The sequence below is a fragment of the Carica papaya genome, chromosome 6 (genome assembly GCF_054855325.1).
Source record: "Carica papaya isolate Zhongbai chromosome 6, ASM5485532v1, whole genome shotgun sequence".
In the NCBI taxonomy this organism is placed as follows: Eukaryota; Viridiplantae; Streptophyta; class Magnoliopsida; order Brassicales; family Caricaceae; genus Carica; species Carica papaya.
The window spans coordinates 23744214-23766657 of NC_142314.1; the positions used below are offsets into that span (position 1 = coordinate 23744214).

Consider the following 22444-nt stretch of genomic DNA (forward strand, 5'->3'; position numbering starts at 1 on the left):
TTGATAAAAAAAAAATAAATTATGGACGATATTGAAAACAATTTTGGAAAAAAAATAGTGAAATTTTGGATTCTGTGGGTACTTTTGAAAGAAAAATTAAAAACAGGGAGTTAAAGTACAAATAGAGAAAGTTTGGTCATGTAGGACTGCCCAGTCAACAGTCTCGACGAGGCAGAGCGCAACGCATGGCAAGGCGCGCTATCGTCGGTGCCATGCAAGAGACCACGCTGACAATCCGCGTGCCCCATGATTAGACAGTCCGGATCTGTTTTTTTCTTAGGTGCGATCGGATGGTCGAGATTAATCGTAATGAACGGTTCATATTCGTTTCCTCCTTATGCGCAATCGGAAGGATAAGATCGATCGCGATGGATGATACAGATCAATGCGAGATGTTTATAAATACTTCACATCACACGGAAACCTAAATCCTAACCGCTTGTCCCCGTTAGAGAAGAAGAACAAAACGCCGGAGAAGGAGGCCAACCCCCAACCGTCGCCGTGCCATAGCCACTGCCAACTGCCAAAAGAGGTAAAAAATCTCTCTATCTGCTCGGAATTCAATACCGAGTACCCCTGTTGCCAAATCAGAGCAAGAAGAAAGATGAGTGAGTTAAAAACTGCGGGTAAAGCCCGGCGGGAGCCGACGCAGCTAAAACCACAAAACCCTTCCGACGAGCCCCTTTCCGATTTTCGTTTCATGTGACTTTTCGATCATTGTGTTTTTCGTCCTTTTCTGTGCAGAGTAGTCAAAGAAAGAACCTCAGCTGCGAAGGAGGACCGGCAGAGCCACCACACTTAGAGGGCCCCCCACCAGTAAGTTCGATTTTTTTTTATTTTTCAACCAACCGAGGCCCCTAACATGTTTTTCTACAAAAAATACGGCTAAAACTGGTTAAAACCGGCTAAGCCAAGGCGAACTGCTGCTGTGAGCGACGGAGTTGGTGCTGGAGCACAGCACCACCACCGTGCCGGAACCCGAAAATTGACCATCGTGAGTTTTGGACATTGATTTTAGATTTTTAGGGTATTTTTAGGTATGTGACGAGTATTTTAAATTTCACAGAAAAAATTCAGAAAATCTGGTACTCGTTAGGAGGTGAAGTAGATAGCTCAACATCTCGAAATACCAATCCGGGTAAAGATCCCTTACTCTATTCTCCATTATGCTAAATTGAGGTTTAACGATGTATAATTTTATGTTTTGTGAAAAATTAAAAATCCTAAAAAAAATTACATGTTACTAGTGGAGATAAAATCGGTTAGTTAATAATTGTCTTGATTCTTATTTATTTTTCTATATCATCCTACTTACTTGATTTTCTTATAGCATATATTCTTAAATTATAGTTCAATGGTCTTATTAACTTATCTAGTTATTTTTTTTATATACTCTCAGCATGAATGAAGTTTAATTGGTTTGTGAATGTGATATGAGATATGGGTACGAGTTTGTTGGTTGTTTGGTATGAGAATCTTCATGTGAAAGACTGGGTATCTAAATAAAGGCCAGACAGGCTCGGTACATAGAAAACTCTACCGTAAATATTAACTCAGTCGGACAAGGTCGGGAAGTCCCTTACCATAAAGGTTTGGGAGATATAGTTCACCCTCATACCAGACGGGGTATCGAGGCGATAGAATATTTGGCACTCATTACCGAACAGGATATGGAAACGGCAGGTTAATTGTTAAAATTGGATATTGGGTTCACGAGTAGGGGGGAACACCCCTATGGACCTCCAGGGGTACCACTAAATAGGTAAGAAATGAAAGTTATTGTTTCTCGTTTTCTTATGTGTGAAAGTGAAAAGTGATATGTATATGGGTCTTCATAGGTTATTTTGGAAAACTCGTTACGGTAAGTTCTGAATAAACGATCTTCTTTTTATTCAATGAATTTACTCAAATTAAATACTTCATTAGTTGTTTTTCGATTTTTACCAATCTTTATTTTTTCGTATCTGTGATTAGTATAAGATTTTTACTGGGCTACTGTAACTCACTCTTTCATTAACTATTTCATATCAAGAAGACCAAGATTCAGATCCTCATCAGCTAGAGAGTTGTGAGTAGTTCACTATCCAGACTCCCTTCAAGTGCTAATGAAGGTTGTCCTATGATATTTAGTTATTTGTTTTTCGTTTCATTTCCTTAATTTTTGTTTGTTTTTTAGAAGGGATATTCTTCTAGTCTTATTGGGCATTCAAAATTATTATGTAAGGAATGTAAACTCTAACTCTATTAATTGCTTCCGCATTAAATTTATGAATTTATTTCCCATTAAGTTCTGGGTCTCTACAGTTGATATTAGAGTCGTATTCCTGAGAACTGTTCCTTACACAAAGACTTAAAAATACCAAATACAAACTATCACTTAACCTTTTCTTATGAAATGCAGGTACAAGAAAATGAGGAGAGGAAGACCCCCAAAGGGATGGCTCACTTTGAGAGGATGTTAAACGACTCTTTAAGATACTGAAGAGACTACTCTCTGCCCAGCAGGCCCGGGAGGAAAGGAGGGAGCTGTCTGACTCTCCCCCGCTTCCACAATTTGAGCCACCCTTAAAGCGGGAAGATTCGGAACCACTCTGGTACAACCCTGCTCCTCCACTGTACCATCTGGTACCACCATAGTACAATCCAGTACCTCCACCCCATTATATAGTACCGCCACAGTACAACCCGGTGCCTCCACTGTATCATTTAGCACCACCACAAGGCCACTCGGTCCCTCCCCAGTACAATCTAGTTCTTCTTCCACGAGACTCAATTCCACCCATGATGGATCTAGACTAAACTCATCTACCTTTATAGGTGCATCCTCTTTTGAAGAGGTCGAGTATTGATTGGCTGAGACAGAGAAGGCATTCAGGACTTTTTAGGTAGTTCCCGAATAAAATTTTGTAATTGCCACCTACATGCTTGTAGTAGAGGCAGGCCGCTGGTGGCAATTCAAGCAGGCCACCCTGCCCGATCCAGTCACTTGGAAACAGTTTCTAATGGCCTTCAATGCAGAGTACCTCCAACATTTAAACGAGATGGAGTTTGCACACCTAGTACAGGGTGAGATGACTGTGTTGAAATATGTTCGAAAGTTCCTAGAGTTGGACTAGTATTCCCCTGAAAGCATGATGGATTAGGGCAAAAAGATAAGAAAGTTCGAGTGGGGCCTCCGCCTTGAGATCAGACAGCAGCTATACGTATTTAAGCTTAGTACCTACTCAGCTGTTCTGGCCAAGGCACAGCTAGTAGAGAAGAACCTTCGTATTTTTTCTCCAGCAGTGGGAAATCCCAGACCCCCAGTTTCACACTATATACCAGCACCCACTGCACTGGTTCAGCAGAACAAGAAGTCTAGGTCAGTGACTCAGGCTTCTCCTCAGGCTCTAGTAACAAGACGCGGTAGGACTTGTTAGCATTGTGATAAAGATCATGAGGACCGACCCTACTATTATCTCAATAATATTTGTTGCATATGTAGGAGTACTCAACATTACGTGAGAGAGTGCTACAGAATCAAAACTAGGTCAGACCTCCTATCCAATGCAGAGCTTACAACCTAACTCAACAGGATGCTGAAGCCAACCCGAACATGATACAGGATACGTATACTATTTGTAATCACCTTACACATATTTTTATTTATATTAGTGACTTCATATTCGTTTGTCTCACACACTTTTACACAAAACTTAAATGTATCACTGGAAATACTTGATTTTATGTTGTTTATATCTACTTTTGGAAGTAGAACACTACTAGGAAAAGTTATATACAAAGTTTGTGTCATATACATAGCAGGTAGAAAATTAAGTGTCAACTTGATAGAGATTGACATGAGAGACTTTGATGTAATCTTGGAAATGAATTGGTTAGCGGTGTACCATGCCATCGTAGATTATTTTCACATTGTATTCAACCCTTCTAACGAAGAGCCATTTATAAGTTAATAAAAATTTTAAATATTATTTTTCCATGGTAATTTTCTCATTATATAGTGCTTTGACTCTGTTGTCTTCTCTACATTAAGTAAACCTAAGAAAGAAGTTTGCATTCAAGAGATCTTGGTAGTCCGAGACTTACCGGATGTATTTTCTGATAAACTACCTAAACTGCTAGGAGATAAGAAAGCTGAGTTCACTATAGATCTTCATCCTAGCACCCAGCCTATCTCTGTTGCCCTTTACCGCATAAATCATGTTGAGATGGAAGAACTGAGGAAACAGATTAATGAATTGCAAGACAGTGGGTTCATTCGACATAGCGTATCTCCTTGGGGTGCTGGAGTCACATTTGCAAGAAAAGGGGATGGGAAGTTATGATTGTGTATTGACTATAGGGGATTGAACCGAGTTACGATTAAGAACAAGTACCCCTCCCTAGAAATGATGACCTTTTTAACCAGTTATAGGGTGCCCAAGTCTTCTCCAAAATAGATTTGCGTTTGGATTACCACCAAGTAAAGATCAGGTCAGAGGACATTACTAAGACAGCTTTTAGAACCAGGTACGGACATTATGAGTTCTTAGTCATGCCCTTTGGACTAACCAACGCACCAGCGATTTTTATGGACTTGATGAACAGAATTTTCAGACAATTCTTAAATCAATTCATCAATGTGTTTATCGATGATATCATGGTCTACTCAAAGAGTAAAGAGGAACACGTTCACCACCTGACTCAGATTTTACAGGTTCTTAGGGAGAAAAAATTGTATGCAAAATTGAGTAAGTGTGGGTTATGGCTCAAGCAAACTACCTTTCTAGGATACATCATATCAAGAGATAAAGTATTAGTAAACTCCGAAAAAGTTGAGACAGTACTTGGATGGGAGAAATTGACCTTAATTAAGGAGATTTGTGTTTTTTTGGGAATGACATATTATTACCGCAGGTTTGTAAAAGGATTTTCCAACCTACCCGCTCCTTTAACCTGGCTCACAAAAAAGAATGTTAAGTTTGAATGGAACGTGGACTGTAAAAGGAGCTTTACAGAACTCAAAAAGCGGTTAATTATTACGTTCGTGTTGGCTTTACTGAGTGGGACATGTGGATATACAGTGCACAGTGATAACTTCTACCTGGGGTTAGGTTGTAAGGTCATAGCCCATGAATCCAAGCAGTTGAAGAGTCATGAGAAAAATTACCCCATTCACAACTTGGAACTTGCCGTCATTATTCACGCCTTGAAAACTTGGTGATACTACCTATATGGGGAGACTTTTGAGATTTTTACTGACTATAAGAACCTGAAGCACATATTCATTTAAAAGAATCTGAACATGCATCAGAGGTATTAGATAGAGCTCCTCAAGGATTATGATTGTAATATCTTGTATCACCTGAGCAAGGGCAATGTAGTAGTTGACGTGCTCAGTAGAAAAAATGCAGATATATTAGCTCATATAATGGTTTCTAAATGGAGGGTAATAGGGGCCGCACAACAGATACGACTTTAGGACTTAAAAAGAGTTGCATGCTTGGCATACCTGACTGTCCAACACGAATTGATCCAGAGAATAAGAGAAGCCCAATTAACTGATTCCACCATAGCCACCATAAAAAAAGATGCAGAACAAGGAGTACATCCAGAATTTCGAGTCTCTGCCAATGGATTACTCAAGTTTCATGATAGGATGTGTGTTTCAGTTGATAGTGAACCAAAAAGGAACATCATGACAGAGGCTCACAACTCTTACTTTGCCATACATCCCGAAAGTACTAAAATGTATAAAAGTATACGACCCCCGTTTTGGTAGAGTGGGATGAAAAGAAAGGTAGTCAACTTTGTTTCCAAGTGTCTAATATACTAACAAGTTAAGGTAGAGCATCAACGCCCAAGGGGTTACTTCAGACATTACTGATCCTAAAGTGAAAATAGAAACATATCACAATAGATTTTATAAAAAAGTTGCCTAAGACACGCTCAGGACATGATTCTATTTGGGTAATTGTCAATTGGCTCACCAAATCTTCTCACTTCTTGACTATCAAGATGACCGACCCCTTGAAAAAGGTAGCAAGAATGTATATCTGAAAGATAGTCAGATTACATGAAGTTCCAGTGTCAGTGGTATCCAAGAGAAACTTCAGGTTCACTTCTCGATTTTAGTCTAGTTTTTAGCAAGCCATTAGAATGAAATTATCCCTTAGTACCACATTCCACCCTCAAACTGATGGACAATCCGAGAGGACGATTCACACACTAGAGGATATGCTCCAAGCTTGTGTTATAGACTTCGGAGGCCATTGAGATGATCACTTACCTCTGATAGAGTTCTCTTATAATAACAGTTATCAGGCAAGTATCGATATGGCTCCGTACGAGACATTGTATGATCGTCTATGCAGATTGTCGATCTGTTAGGAAGAGGTGGGTGATAGAAAATTATTCGGTTCAGATCTTGTGGATGAGACTACAACCAAGATAGTTAAGATCAAGAAGAACATTGAAACAGCTTAGAGCAGATAGAAAAGTTATGCGGACTCCCGGATGAGAGATTTAGAATTTGAGAAAGGTTACCGAGTGTTTCTTAAGGTCACTCATTTCAAATGGATTAATAGGTTTGGCAAGAGGGAAAAATTAAATCTCCGGTTCATTGGACTATTTGAGATCTTGGATCAGATTGGTACGACTACTTACAAACTAGCACTATTTCTATAGCTATCCAGAGTTCATAATGTGTTCCACATATCTATGCTATACAAGTACAACCCAAACCCCTCACACATCCTGTCCCACAAGCTCATTTTACTCCAAGAGGATCTATCCTATGAGGAGATACCGGTAGGTATGGTATACCAGAAGAGTAGAGTATTCTGCAACTGAGAAATTTAATTCATCAAGCTTCTATGGCAGAACCATACGCAGGAAGAAGCCACTTGGGAACTGGAATCAAGCTTCAGGGCCCAGTACCCCCAGCTATTCAACTGAGTGAGAGAATAACCAATTTGAGGGGCCAAATTTTTTTTAAATGAGGGAGAGTTGTAATACCCGGGCTCAAAAAACGATCCAAGATAAATTTTTTATTCTTTAATTATTAATTTAAAATAATTGATCAATTTATTTTATATTTATTTAAGTAAAATTTTGAGAAAAAATAAATTAGAGACAAGATTGAAAATAATTTTAGAAAAAAATGGTGACAATTTGGGTCCTGGTGTGTTTTTGAAAGAAAAATTAAAAACAGGAGGTCAAAGTACAATTAGAGAAAGTTCGAATACATAGAACCACCTAATCAGCTGTTTCGACGAACCGTAGCGCGTCGCGTGGTAAGGCGCATTAATGTCGGTGCCGCACAGGAGGTCACGCTAGCGATCCGTGTGCCCCGCAATCAGACGGCTCAGGATGGATCCTACGCGCGTGGACAACCTAGATCTGTTTTTTTCTTAGGCGCGATCAGACGGTCAAGATTAATTGCGATGAACGGCTCAGATTTGTTTCCTCCTTATACGCGATTGGATGGACGAAATCGATCGTGATGGGCAGTCCAGATCAATGTGGGATGATTATAAATACGTCGCATCATACAGGAACCTAAACTATTGTCGTTAGCCCACCGGAGAAGAAGAACAAGACACCGGAGAAGGAGGCTGACCGCCACCGTGCCAGAGCCACTACCAACTACCAAAATAGGTAAAAAAAATTTCTACCCGCTTGAAATTCAATTTCGAGTACCATTGTGACCAAATCGGAGTAAGAAGAACAACGGGTGAGCTAGAAACCAAAGGCAAAGCTCGGCGGAGCTGCCGCAGCTAAAATCCCAAAATCCCTCCAATGAGCCCCTTCCCGATTCTTGTTTCACGTGATTTTTTTATCATAGTGTTCACTTTCCTTTTCTGTGCAGTGTAGCCGAAAAAAGAAGCTCAGCTGTGAAGGAGGACCAGTGGAGTTGCCGCACCTAGAGGTCCCCCCGTCGGTAGATTTGGTTTTTTCATAATTTTCCGGCCAAATGATGCCCCTAACGTGTTTTTCTGCAAGAATACAGCTAAAACTGGCTAAAACCGATCAAAACTGGCCAGACCGAGGCGAACCACCACCGTGGGCAGCGGGGCCAGTGCCGAAGCACCACAGCGGCCCGTGCCGGAACTTCAAAATTGGCCTGAATGAGTTTTAGACACCGATTTTAGATTTTTGGGATATTTTTAGGTATGTGACAAGTGTTTTAAATTCTACAAAAAAACTTTAAGGAACCAGGTACCCGTTAAGAAGCGTAGTAGACAGCTCAACATCTTGAAACATCAATCTGGGTAAGGATCTTTTACCCTATTCTCCAATACACTAAATTGAGGCTTAACGATATATAATTTTGTATTTTTGTAAAAAATTAGAAAACTCTAAAAATAATTACAAGTTACTGGTGGAGCCAAAATCAATTAGTTCACAATTGTCTTGATTCCTGTCTATTTTTCTATATCAACTTACTTGATTTTCGTATAGTTCATGTTCTTAAATTATAGTTCAATTGTCTTATTAACTTATCTGGTTATTTTGTTTATATACCGTTAGTATGAATGTAGTTTAATTGGTATGTGAATGTGATATGAGATATGAGTATGAGTTTGTTTGTTGTTTGCTATGATAATCTTTATGTGAAAGACTTATTAAGTACCTAGGGAAAGGGCAGATGGGCCCAATATATAGGGAACCCTACCATGAATGTTATCTCAGTCGAACGAGGCTGAAAAGTCCCTTATCGAAAAAGTTTGGAGATATGGTTCACTCTCATACCGAACTTAGGCAATAGAATATTTGGCGCTCATTACCAGACGAGGTATGGGACGACCAGTTAATTGTTAAAACTGGATATTGGGTTCACGAGTAGGGAGGAACACCCCTATGGACCCCCAAGGATACCAGTAAGCAGGTAAGAAATGAAAGTTATTGTTTCTCATTTTTTTATGTGTGAAAGTGAAAAGTGATATGGATATGGGTCTTCATAGGTTGTTTTAGAAAATTTGTTACAGTAAGTTCAGAATAAACAATCTTCTTTATATTAAATGAATTTACTCAAATTAAGTGATTCATTAGTTATTTTTTTTATTTTTAGCAATCTTCAGTTTTCTGTATCTGTGATTAGTGTGATACCCTTACTGAGGTAGTATAGCTCACTCTTTCATTAACTATTTCAGATCAAGAGGAATAAGATCCAAATCCCGATCAGCAAGAGGGTTGTGAGTAGTTCACTATCCAAACTCCCTTCAAGTACTAGTGAAGTTTATTTTAAAATGTTTAGTTATTCGTTTTTCATTTTATTTCTTTAATTTCTGTTTATCTTTTAGAATAGATATTTTCGTAATCCTATTGGGCATTCAAAATTATTATGTAAGGAATGTAAACTTTAACTCTATTAATCGCTTTCATATTAAATTTATGAATTTATTTTCCTTTAAGTTCTGGATCTCTACAAAATAGGTATAACGATAACAGATTTTACTTAACTACATATATATATATATATATGAATAAGTTGATTCATGATAAGTTGTTTGCATCAAAATAAAGAAATTGTTAATGATACAATTATCTAATAAATTATGACTTTATTATTTCATGGTTAATACTTATCTTGTCAAAGCAATTAAAAATTTTGAATTGAAATAATATAATAATATTATTAGTGTAAAATATTTCGATATCTCATTTTTAATTCCTATTCACATAATTTTTGTGAATCTATATATATAATATATATGACTTTTTCGTTTTTTTTTTTTGTAAACCATTCTTTGAATCATTCATTCTTTATCTTTATTTTATCCATTTATTCATTTAATTAACATTTAAAAATTAAAGAAAGGGAAGAACTTCTTTTGAAATTCTTATTTAAATTCACATAGTAGGATGGATTAAATATACCTTTAGTTTATATAGAACTAGTCAATATCTAATGCCACATATAATTGTGTTTCTTCCATAACAAAAATTAACTATTTATATTTGAATTTTAGATAAAATTAGAATCTAAAATTTTGATTTTTCTTCTAAACATATGCAAGAATTTGCTTATAACCATTAGGTTCTAAATACCTAACTCTACCCCTTTTTTATATGTGTATATTGATTACAATTCTCGAAGTAAATGACAATCAATTATTTTAGGTAAATTATTTTCTATGTTTATAATAACAGATTGAATTAAATATTTATATTAATATATTTTAATTGATAATGTCAATAACATTTACAAAAATGTCATAATATTCTTCCTTCAATGATAATCTATTTTAAAAATTACTATTATTAAATATTGTACATAAAATAAAAAGATTATAATACTTATCAAATATTACAACATAAATGACATAAAGCAAGAAAACAACTACTCAAAATAACTTAATCTTTAAAAAATCTTTCAAAAATTACCACTAATGGTTAAAAAAAAGTTGCAATAATCTACTCTTAGATATTTAAATTTGAAAAGGGCACGTGATATAAATATTTGATCAGTACAATAAATATTAAAATTTTATGTAGAGTGCATGTGTGTATGAGTGTGTGTGTGCGCGCGTATATCATTCATAATTTAGTTTATTAATTAAATATTTACTTGTCATATGAATGGAGTTAAAATATATAAAGAGAAAAATAAAAAAGGAAAAGGAAGAAAAATTTATAAAAAATTACATAAACCTTCACTTCACAAGCTCATACATAACGGTTTCTTACATAAACCTTCATCACTTAGAAGTACACAAAAAGGCCAAATCTTTTAATCATTTTAAGATCAGTTGTTATTGTTATAATTATATATATATATATATTAGATTATTTCTTTAGTATTTATTCATTTCCCTAATTAAGTTATCATTAAAATGCACAGTGCAAACTAGCCATTATACCCATTACCCGTTAATCAAATCGAAGTTTCAAACTTCAAACAAAGTAATCCATTACACCCAACAAAAATCCTGATACCTAAACTCATTCATGAATTTTTAACAAGTACAGCAAATATAAAGAAAAGCAGTCAAATTTCCATTCAAATTTTCAGATTCAGTTGCTAAATGACTTTACAGGGTGATTAAAAAATAAAATTAAAGCTACCTACACTCTGCAACTCTGCTAGTCGAAGCTTCCCTCTTCCTTTCCTTTATCTTATTGCTCCTTCCACCTAATTATCACAAGCGACCTAAAAAACAAGAACACAAAGTAAAAAGAAAACAATCATTTTAACTCAGTAGCATCCTTGGTCAGCCCTTTTTCACCTTACTGTTTTTCCCGCAAAAAACCCAGCAATTCTTCCTCTTTTTGCTTCTCTGAACACTCCAAAAATCCCTCGCAAACCCTCCGTTCAATCATGCTCTCCTCTATTTTCTTAAGAAAACTTAGCTCCCCCTTTTTATACCCGAAGAAGAAGCATCTTCGCCATGCTCAGACCTCCCTTATGTTACACCAGCCGAAGATGCTTCTTGGGTTTTCCTCATGCTTTGATCAGGTGCTGCATGGTTCATCTTCGATTATCATCGCAGCTCAGTTTCCTCACGATTGTTTCTTGCCTTCTCTCCCTTGAAGCTTCTTTTCTACCCTTCTTTTGTGCCTGTCTTTCGATAATGTCAGAGGAGAAGAAACGGTTACGTTTTGTTTTCCTCCCTTTCTTTTGTGCCTCTTTCAATAATGCCAGAGCAGATGAAATGGTGGCGTTTTGTTTTCTACCTTTATTTTGTGCCTGTGTTTCAATAATGCCAAGGAGAAGTAAAAGGTGACGTTTTCTTTTCTACCTCTCCTTTGTGCCTGTCTTTCAATAATGACACGGGGGAGAAGAAACGGTGGCGTTTATTTTCTCCTCCTTTGTGGCTGACTTTCAATAATGCCAGAGGAGAAGAAACGGTGGCGTTTTGTTTTCTACCTCTGCTTTGTGCCTTTCAATAACGCGAGAGGAGGAAACGGTGGCGTTTGGTTTAAGAACCGATAAGATCAGGCTATATTACCATTTGGGTTGTGTGAGTTGGGTTTCTTTCGAAAAAAAAATTTTAAACCTTTTAAAATTCAAAAATTCGAAAAAAAATTAATTTCAATTAGTTATAACTATGTATTGACAGCAAATATGTAATATTTTCCTAATTAACTTATGATATTTTAATTTGATTATGTACTATGCTGCTTTAATTTAATTTTAGTAAATTAATTAAGAAAACTATGTCTTCACCAATCCTTATTAAATAGAGTAATTAGGAGAAACACATAATCAATTAATTTGTGTATACTCTGATTAATGTACTAATTATTTTGAGTTTATTTCTAAAATATACTCGATAAATTAAAGTTTGGTATTTTTAAAAAAAAAAATCAGTATGTATGTTTTAATTTGGTCATTTTGCATATGTTATAAGTTGTCACATGCATATATACATATATATATATGTACCACGCATATTTGTAAAATTAGTTTAATAATGTTTAATGTAAATACGTTTAGGTGTATGATATAAAATAAATAATTTCTTAATTTATTAGGAAGACTCAAAAAAATTCATAATTAATTAACTAGTGCTAAATTTCTAGTTTTTGAGTAGTTGGGGAAATTAATTAATTATTGTAATTGTTGTTATCATTATTTGATGCATATTATTGATAGAATCGTTGTAATGAGAATTTGGTTAAAAAAGTTATTTGTAATTCATAATACTTATTAATTTTCTTTTCTTTTAAATTCTAATTAAGAAAAAAAAACAAGATACTAATTATCTTCAAAATGTAATAATTATATGTCAAGCGATAAATAAATAAATTGATAATGTTATATATACATATATGTATTAAATTAATTTTCCAAAATAATACTAATTAGAAGTGTAATGGGAATGAATTAAATTAATAGAAATCTAGAAGTAAAAATCGAAACAAGAGGAGTTCTATAATTATTGGGGATATAAGTGTTATGTCAACGATCTAATTATTCGTGTAATATATTGAATACATTATTATTTGATAATTTATTTTAATATATGACAATAATATTTTATTATCATATCGTTTAATTTACGTGATAAAATCTTTAATTAAATTTGTAGGTTTTATATCAAGATGGGGATCTTGATAATGAGAGTAAAACCTTTTATAATTTAATTTAAAATGTTCTTAATCATTTGATTATCAAAATGAGACATTAATAATCCGGTAAGACTAATATATATGTGATAGTCTCTATAAGATAAAAATTAATTGATCTCATTAATTAAATTATATATATATAGATGATGCATATAGAGATATGATCATTGAACCGACCCAATTGAGAATTTCTAATGATTAATATTATCTTAAACTATCGATAGAATATTCTTTTATTTTGATAAAATGTAAAAATTTTCTTATACCTGAGATCATCATGGTAATTGATAAGTCATTATTATACTTTGATTTTGAAAACTTATAGTCATAGAACTGTAGTTGAAAAGATATTGAGTGTGATTAAATTTTTATAGAATTAATGATTGATTAAAACAAAATCTGTCAACTTAGGTAATAAGTTTAAGCTCTATGTTGTCATTTATTGTAATGACTAAATTAATATCTTGGGCAGAGCAGTTGAATGAAAGAAGAAAATAATTTCTTATGTCATTCATTAGTAAATTATAATTGACATTAAATATAGTTGGTTATTTATTGAGATTTGACGGTTAAATTATATCCTAGGATTAATCCGAAGCAATAATAACAGAAGGAAATATTACATATTTCTTTAACAGGTTCTTGAGAGTAATTGTACATTTTATATTATTCGGTCGTTGAAGAGTATTGTTAGATGCCAACTTTAATTAGTAAATTAGTTTGACCAATTTACTACCGATTTAGTGTTGAACCTATGAGGTCACACACTAACAAGTGTTCTAACTTTTATTAAATAGATTAATTATTTTTATTATTTGAGAATTAAATTAAAAATTTTAATTTAATTAAATAAATAAAATTTTTGGTCTAAATAGAATATTGTTATATTCTTAACTAGCACCAAAAATATAATTAATATTATAGACAAATTAATTTTTTCCATTTTTTAAATAGAAAATTAATATTTATATTTTAGTTATTATATTATTAGTATAATAATATAATATGTGTGACTATTATAATAATTAAAATTATTATAAAATTTAATTTAAAATTAAATTAGTTTATAAAATTATTTTATTAAATAATAATAATTAAAAAGGATAAACATATATGAAATATATATGTAAATATTTAGGTGTTATAAAAAAAAAGGAAAGTGGATGAGTACAGATAAAATTTGGACGTCCAATATGGACTCCTCCAGCCATAGCACCTATATATATATATGATATATATATATATATATGTGGGTGGGGCTTTTAAAGAGGGAGAGAAAAGAATTAAAAATCAGCCGCACACCAAAACAAAGATCATGTAAATTATTAGAAAATTTTAATACATTTATATTGTTTAATTTTTTCGTTAATTAAAAAGTTAAACAGTAAAAATTGATTTTACTATAGATATGCATAAAATATTTGTATTTTTAAATAATTTTAATTTAAAAATTCGCTATTAAATATATTTTTGATTTATAATATAATTTTTAAATATAAATAAATTAAATTAAATTATTATTTTTATATTTTACTAAATATTATGTACATATTACAATCCTTCAATAATTTGCAAGCTGAGGGAAAATAAAGGCAAAAATTTTCAAGCTCCAAGACATTAAGGTTTGTAACACTGTCCTAAACATTTTTTATGGATTAAAGTTTAGTACATAACTAGAAAAGTGTGAGTACATTTTTAAGTTTTAATAAAAGGTTAAAATTTATTATATATTTAATTAGTAATTGATTAAATAAAAAAAATTTAGATTTCACTATAACTATCCAACAAATCTTTCAAACTTAGAATAAAGATTTTTATGGATTAAATTTACTATATGCTTGGTGTTTCTAGCAAAAAATGTTTGCTGTCAATTTCATGCCTTGTATTTTATCCTCTAATTAAGTAGATTAGGAAATGTTAATTAAATTTATAATGGTATTTTTCTTGATTTGAGAGCCAGCATGTGAAAGAATAAAGGTTAAGATAATTGACTGTAACTAAAAAAAAATAAAAAGATAATCATATTATAACCAATAAGATCTGAAACACAATTTTTCAAAGTGAAAGAAAAAAGAAATTAGTGGGTAAAGAATAAAATAACAGTTTCTTCTTTTAACTTTTTATCTTTGTATTTATCTCTAAATTGAACAAAACTTAGTTTTCAATGGACCTTCATTTCTTTATCAATCACTCTCATCTCTCCTTCTCATTCATTTTCACTTTATTCATTATTAATTCCTTCTGTTCTAAACAACTTTTTTTTTTTTGTTTCTTCAAACTCAATTCTTAAGGAAATTATAAAAAAAAACCAAAATAATGGCAGTAAAATTTATTGTATATGTATATTAAAGGTATAGATTACACAGCACAAGAAGTACAGTTACATGTTTTGGGAACAAAAGCACATACACCAAAAGGCTTGTTTGGGAGCTGGCAATCGATGCCGAAGCAACAAGGCATGGTGGTGCAGATGGTGGTGGAGCAGCACTTGCACAGCAAGCATAGCTGGAACGGATCGAGCCTTCGACGTCGTCCTCCGGTAACAAGTTCAAACCTAGTTGGTTCTGTTGGCCACCAGTTCATTTCAACTGCAAATCATCAAAACCAGGGTCAAAATTTTGAAGATTTTTGCTCAGAATTAGAAATTGGGTTGATTACCTTGAGCTTTAGATATGCCCAAGTAAGCTGCCAGCAGCACCAATACAAACACCTTTGTGGTATAATTGAGTGGTGACTTGTCCATGGTGAGGGAGCAATGAAAGCCAGAGAACCAGAGATAATTGAGTCTGTATATGTGGTGGATAAAAGATTATATTTTTTAATTAATTGGGAATGCTTGGAGGAATATTAATTGGGCCCATTTGTTCTGATTGACGTAGGCCGTGTTTGGATTAGATTATATATATATATAAATTTATTTTGTTAGAAACGTTAAAACTCACTGTAAAGATTGTAAGCAGTCGAAGAGTTTAATTTAACCGAGAGAGTGAAATGGTCAATTGGTTTTCACCCCAATAAAAATGGAAGCCTTCCCATGTTTTATCATTTTTTTTTTTAAAAAAGGAAGGGATTACACAAAACTTCCACTGTTAAGTGAACACAGCAATAGAGTTTATACAAGCACAGCGACTTGGGATCTCTATGATACAGTGAACATCAACCAGAACAAAGCAAAACGCACTCCTTTTCTTTTCAGAGTTTTCGGAACGTTTTCAGAAGAGACACACCAGAGACCTGTACATACAGGTGAAACTTCTCATCTAACCCTGCATGCCGTAGGGCCGCCTGGGGAACAATTTGGATTGGGTGACCTACAAATTGCACCGGGGCCAACATTATTCGGAAACCTGTGACGCATTCGGTAATCAGGGACCCCTCCCATTGCAAAACCACTGCTGCCGCCAGTTAGAGTTGGCTGTAGTGATGATGATATTTCACTTGCACCATCCCCTGTGGATTGTAAAGGTTCCAGAGTTTCTACCACATCACTCATTAAAGGTCTTGCTTTAGGATTCTGGCTCAGGCAATAATAAGCCAAGCTGCACGCCTTCTGTGCTGCCCTAACTGAATATTGGTTCTCCAATCTTGGGTCAATTATTTGAAGCAATTTTCGCTTGTCATTAAGTTTTGGCCGAGCCCAATCCACCAGGCTCTGCTCTTTGCTTGGTCTCGTCTTGTCAACAGACTTTCTTCCTGTTAAAAGCTCTAAAAGGACAACCCCGAAGCTGTATACATCACTCCTAGCAGTCAAGTGACCTGTTCATTTTACATAGATATGATTCAGAAACCATGTTTTGCTTCATTCTATACATATGCACATGCACCCACAAATTAGCACATCTGGTGTTCTGGACACACTAACTATAAAAACAGGTGAATGCAAGAAATGACCATAGAAGTGTTCCAATCACAAAAAGAGAAGTGGAATGATGTGATAGCCACAGATGAAAGCCGGAACTGTAAAAGAGAATACAACCCTATCAATACAATCAACTGAGTGCCAAATTCTCAGATTTTGCAAGTCACTTGTAACATCAAAAAAAAGAATGAGTTTGTGAACGAGAGAGGAATTACAATCTAACATGAAAGCTTTATATAGATTGCAAAACAGTAAAAATTTATAGAAGACCAATCTCTCTAATTCCAGCAGCGAACCTCAATTTGGCATCTTGTCTATTTGATAAAAAATAACATGTTCAACTCGTTAACTGGAATAAAGCTCAAATGTAATAGTTATTTCAATAATAATTGAACAATACTGTAACAAAATTGATATTACATTAACATATTTGATTCACAATCAGTAACTCAATACAACTTCAATACAAACCATATAAAGCCATATTTGATTCTAGAATTTTTTTTATCTATACTCAATTTTAATTAAAAAAATTCTAAACCATATAAAACCATATATTTTATTTTAAACATGTAGTAATCAATTAACCAATTAATTAAAAGTTATGTTGATGAGTAGGACTATAATGATTTTGAAAGTCAATGCGGTAATCTTAATTCGTAATCTTCCACCTATGAATCAGGATTAGAACTTCAATAATCAAAATTACAAAATAATCATGACTTGGTCAACCAAAAAACATAACATAATAAGCCTTTAACATGTAAAGACTATTGCATTGTTAGGATATTCTTGTCTTATGTAACAACCCAAACATGTTGTAAATATTTATCATGCATTAGCGCAATGAAGCTCCTCTAGCATTTCCTTCCCTAAAGTAAATCTCATTATGCTAAAAACTATAAACATTTTACGTATACACATAAAGGGTTCTGATTCCAGATTAAAAGTCGAAACAATTATGCTAATAAATATTAAGTTGAAGATATTGAGAAGACATACCAGTCATTACATATTCAGGAGCAGCATAACCGTAAGTGCCCATCACTCGAGTTGATACATGGGTCTCATCACCTTGTGGTCCAGCTTTTGCAAGCCCAAAATCTGAAAGCTTTGCTGTATAGTCCTGCAAATTGACATAACTAGCATAAGCTCAAAGAAAATCATCTGTCAATTGAGGAAGACAACAATAAAATGTTCTTAGTCAGTGCAATCAGAGAAACACCACTTACAGAGTCCAACAGTATATTAGAAGTTTTGAAGTCCCGATATATAACTGGTCTTTCATGATTGTGTAGGAAAGCCAGCCCTTTTGCTGCTCCAAGAGCAATCATCATTCTGGTGGACCATGTCAATGGAGCAGTAGCCTCTGAATAGCTCAGGAAAGGCCATATCAACTTGAGTGAATAAAACATTACCAAAAATAAGTCGAAAGTTACATTTTCAACATACATCGGATCAATTATTAGACTTTTATTATCAGTAATTTCCTCCAAAAAAAAAAGGGAAAAAGAAAGCAGTGCTGTATCTTCTCCTAAAAAAAAACGGAAAAACCTATAGTTATTTCATTCCATCAAATGAAGCATTATCCATTTTCCAATAATATTATTTTGATAGAAAACAAGCAGTATTTCTTCAACTAGACAGAAAACACATAATATTATTGGTTTATATCAGATCAATTTTTTTGGAGGAAATATCATTAGAAGACTCCATGGAGGTACCACCCTTGTACAAATATATACAACAGTCAAGAAAGTCAATTAAGTTCCCAAAATCCATACCATCAAGGACGGAGTGCCATGTCAACCATATACTCAAGAACTGGACGCAACGATTTGTAATTTTTCTGAAAGGAGAGCAAATACCCTCAAAAATAGCCTTGTTTTTCCCTTCGAAATGACCCACAAAATAGACATAGGAGTGGTTTGGAAATCATTTCCTCTGTTTACAATCTTTAATGCCCGACCAAATCAAAAGTTCTTGCTCACTTGATCCAGCTATAACCCGAATCAAGTTTAACTTGGATGAGATTATTAATGGGGGGAAAAGAGAAGCACTTCAGTCATGCGATTGTGAAACCAGTAACTCCTTGATACCGAAAACTTAGGTAACCTCTGGCTAAAACTTTTTAGAAAATGGGGTTTTTAAACAAAGGAAACATGTTTCTCTTCTTTGGACAACTAAAATTGATAAGGGTAATAATTGTTTGAAGCGTTATTTCAGATACGAAAAGGAAATCATGCATTATAAGAGTATTTTAAAACATATCTTCTATCAATAAAATAACAAGTTAGACACTTTAGGACATTAATGGAAAATTTATGTTTAAAATGCTTAAGCCATTTTCTCTTGCCTATTTGAGAAATGTTTAACAAGTTAGATAGTTTTCCCTTCTCTTTATTCTAAAAATAATAATAAAATTATTATAAAGATAACCTAGTTTTCCCCCCTTTCCCCTTGCTTCAGAAAATCCAAACATAGTGTTCACAAGGACACTTAGTATCATTTAGCTACTCCACTGAATAATTTACCCAAAGGTTGCAGGAAGATCTGCATCTAATCAATTGATTCAATGTGTATGAGTTCTTTCAATGGTTATGAGTTCTCTCCGCGGGCCAGATCGCCCAATTATTTTCATCCTCAATTCTATCACTGTTTAAGCTTTAACTTCCATCAATTAATAGATTATACTATCAAGCATACTGTCAAATAAGAAATGACTCAGGACACGAATCAAAACTGTTGTCACACTCCAATCCATCTATCTCATCCACTAAATAGACTTTGTTCCCGTGAAAAGGAAAGATACAAGAACATCTTGATAGAGAGGTCAACTTCTTTAGTAGTCACTACAGAATGCAGATTCAGAACTTTAGTTCATACTGATACATGATAGTGACAGAGATAGAGAGTTCATGAAGTTTTGCTAAGGTGTGTTGTAATGTTAATGAAAACAATAAAAAAAATTTAACATCAACATCTGTTCAGGATTTGTAACCAAAGAGAGGATTAAGAAGCTTGTAAATGTGAAGCAAAGAATAGATTTATCAAATGATTCATATGAAAGTCTAACATCTGAGCAGGTATATAAAATAAAATTGACAACATTGATTGATGTAACCAGCATCAAGACAGATTGCTTTAAAAAAAAAGCACCATCAAGAAAGAATGAAATCCTTGAGAACTAGCAAGACTTTCTAAAAATACCTGCTAAAGCTTATTATAGATGCTTAAAAAGGTAGAGGACACCAGACAGATTCCGTGGTTGTTACTGTGGATAAGAAATTCGAGGGAAGCAACCTTAACAATGAGTAGGGCAGTGGAAGAGTTAATGATCGAATTTTGGGTTTCAGATGCGATTTAGGTGAATAGGAGGAAGAAGGGGTCATAGCCGAATAAGTTGAAAGGAACCTAGCGATCAATATTTAGGAAAAGAAGAGCAGGGGGACAGAGAGAGAGAGAGAGAGAGAGAGAGAGAGAGAGAGAGAAGAGCTGCCGAAGGCATAAGATCAACAACTAGTGGTTTCCAGTCAAAAAACCTCCATGCCTTGTGAATAATCTATTTGTTGATAGATAAATATATTTATACATAAACCGAAATCTCCAAACGCTAATGTGAACTTTTGATAAACTAAGTAAAACCTTATGTAAAAGCTTAATTTTGTTTAGAGTAATAATGTCTAATGCCAATAAAGCTATCCCGAAGACTGCAATACCTATGGACACATAAATAGACACATCAATGATAGGCCACCCTTGCAAACCCTTTAGGGGATTCTTTAACTGATGGATAAAGCAAAAATGAAAGTTGTTCAGGCATGCAAAATACTGGAGGATATGCCTGATCAAAGAAGTAAAAGAGTGACAACTTCACCGTTACTTATCATGCCTACATGCACTGTTACCACCGTGAACATACAAATACCAATACATTAACATCTGTTTACTGTAGAAATAAGTACCCTAATGTTGATACAATGTTGACTCTTTTTTTTGTTCCAATTATCTAGTTGGTTACCATCTGAGATGCTTTTAAATCTGCTATCAAGATTCCAGCCCAGATGATAAGATGCTTCAAATGTAGCAAATAGAAAATAGCAAGCACAAAAGAGGGAAAAGATAAGTTGGATTACTTCGAAAGAGATGATTCTCAAGGCTTCCACGGAACATGAATTCATAAACAAGTAATCTGTGCTCGTCCTCGCAACAATACCCAATCAACTTAACAAGATTGGGATGTCTAAGTTGGCCGAGAAAGTTGACCTCAGTCTGTCGGCACATGATCATAACAGAAGAGAAGAGGAATTTAGGGTTTGGAAGCAAAAGATAAAAGAAGCAAAAAGGAATATGCAAATAATGTGAAAAGTGAGAAAGAAACGCACAAGCCATTCGCGATGGCCCTGAAGACCCTCCTTGTTGAGAACCTTGACGGCGACAGGAAGAGACTTAAGCCCTACCTGCACATTCTCGTCAATGTAGCCTTTATACACAGTCCCAAAACCACCTTCACCGAGAATGTAATCTGCGCGGAAGCTCTTGGTTATGGTCTCGAGCTCGTACAACGTGAAGGCGATTACGTGAGTATAGAGCACCGAATTCTTCCTCGATTCTTCTAGGTTACGGGGAGTTGAAGGATCGCTCAGATCTGATACTGTGCGGCTGTGCTTCTTATCAGAAGCAGCAGTTTTCACCGGCAATGAAGATACAATGTGAAGCTGCTGAACTGCAAATTATCCAGAATACGTTGGATCAATTGGTAGTTTTCTTTCAATTATAGAAGAAAAAGAAATTTATCAAACATTCAGAAATTGGATAGCGAAAAAAGAGAAATGCAATTAATGCAGGGATAGATCTGAGAAGAAAGGGGGGAAAAAGAAATAAAACCTTGAGCATGAGTGACAACAGCAGATTCCTCTCTAGTACCACAGTTGCCCATCTTGGGTGTGGATACTGGTTGCAGAAACAGCAGGTGGTCCAAGCAGAGTAAAGGATATGGATATGGCTATGGCTATGGCTTTCCTCCTGTTGATACTGAGTTCCACTTTCATTCTTCTGTAGCCTTCCTCTTCGCAAATTTCGTCACTCGCACATAGTGTGTCAAGTGGTGTCAGATATTATAATTGAAAAAAAAGGGTTTGGTAGATAACAAAATTCGGATTCCAGAACCTCTCTATCTCTCTCCCATGGCCTTTTATCCCGCACCAGCGTCTGCCTCAAAGTGACCAAGAATCTGTGGATGTCATGTCCCTTCCCTTTTTGCTGTATGTAGGTCCCTTCCCTGTTCAACCACCTTCTCTCCCCTACTTTCTTTTTTACCCCTTTTCCTTTTTATTTTTATATATTGGTGTAAACACCCACTCATATTTCTTCAGCGTTTTCTTTTTTCCTTTTCTTTCTTCAAAGATATTTATCACTTATGATGACGAACTTTGCATCTTTTTCTATATAATAAATCATTATCATATTCTTTATTTTAAAAAAAGAATTATCGTATTCTTTGACCTAGAGAACTCTTAGAATAGAGAA

The 22444-nt window shown here is 34.3% G+C and overlaps 2 protein-coding genes across 2 annotated transcripts; both read right to left on the minus strand.

Moving 5' to 3' along the window:
• Positions 1 to 15370: 15370 nt before the first annotated feature.
• Positions 15371 to 15907, minus strand: LOC110824325 (uncharacterized). The gene is made up of 2 exons (XM_022054910.2): positions 15715 to 15907; positions 15371 to 15644 (listed from the first exon to the last, which is right to left on the minus strand). The coding sequence occupies exons 1-2, from the start codon at positions 15797 to 15799 to the stop codon at positions 15415 to 15417; spliced, it is 315 nt and encodes a 104-aa protein (XP_021910602.2). The 5' UTR covers positions 15800 to 15907; the 3' UTR covers positions 15371 to 15414.
• Positions 15908 to 16048: 141 nt separating this feature from the next.
• LOC110824324 (Protein kinase superfamily protein) lies at positions 16049 to 22217 on the minus strand. Its single transcript, XM_022054908.2, has 6 exons — positions 21803 to 22217; positions 21301 to 21641; positions 21052 to 21187; positions 18148 to 18284; positions 17918 to 18041; positions 16049 to 16812 (listed from the first exon to the last, which is right to left on the minus strand). The coding sequence occupies exons 1-6, from the start codon at positions 21852 to 21854 to the stop codon at positions 16313 to 16315; spliced, it is 1290 nt and encodes a 429-aa protein (XP_021910600.2). The 5' UTR covers positions 21855 to 22217; the 3' UTR covers positions 16049 to 16312.
• Between the last annotated feature and the right edge of the window lie 227 nt (positions 22218 to 22444).

What these genes read in the sequence shown, in the direction of transcription:
- LOC110824325 (XM_022054910.2), bottom strand. Translation starts at nt 15,799, where the DNA reads ATGGACAAGTCACCACTCAATTATACCACAAAGGTGTTTGTATTGGTG. An exon ending in GGGCATATCTAAAGCTCAAG is followed by an intron (nt 15,645 to 15,714) that starts GTAATCAACCCA and finishes GATGATTTGCAG; the next exon opens with TTGAAATGAACTGGTGGCCA.
- LOC110824324 (XM_022054908.2), bottom strand. Translation starts at nt 21,854, where the DNA reads ATGGGCAACTGTGGTACTAGAGAGGAATCTGCTGTTGTCACTCATGCT. An exon ending in CTAATATACTGTTGGACTCT is followed by an intron (nt 18,042 to 18,147) that starts GTAAGTGGTGTT and finishes GTCAATTTGCAG; the next exon opens with GACTATACAGCAAAGCTTTC. An exon ending in TCCTGAATATGTAATGACTG is followed by an intron (nt 16,813 to 17,917) that starts GTATGTCTTCTC and finishes TAAAATGAACAG; the next exon opens with GTCACTTGACTGCTAGGAGT.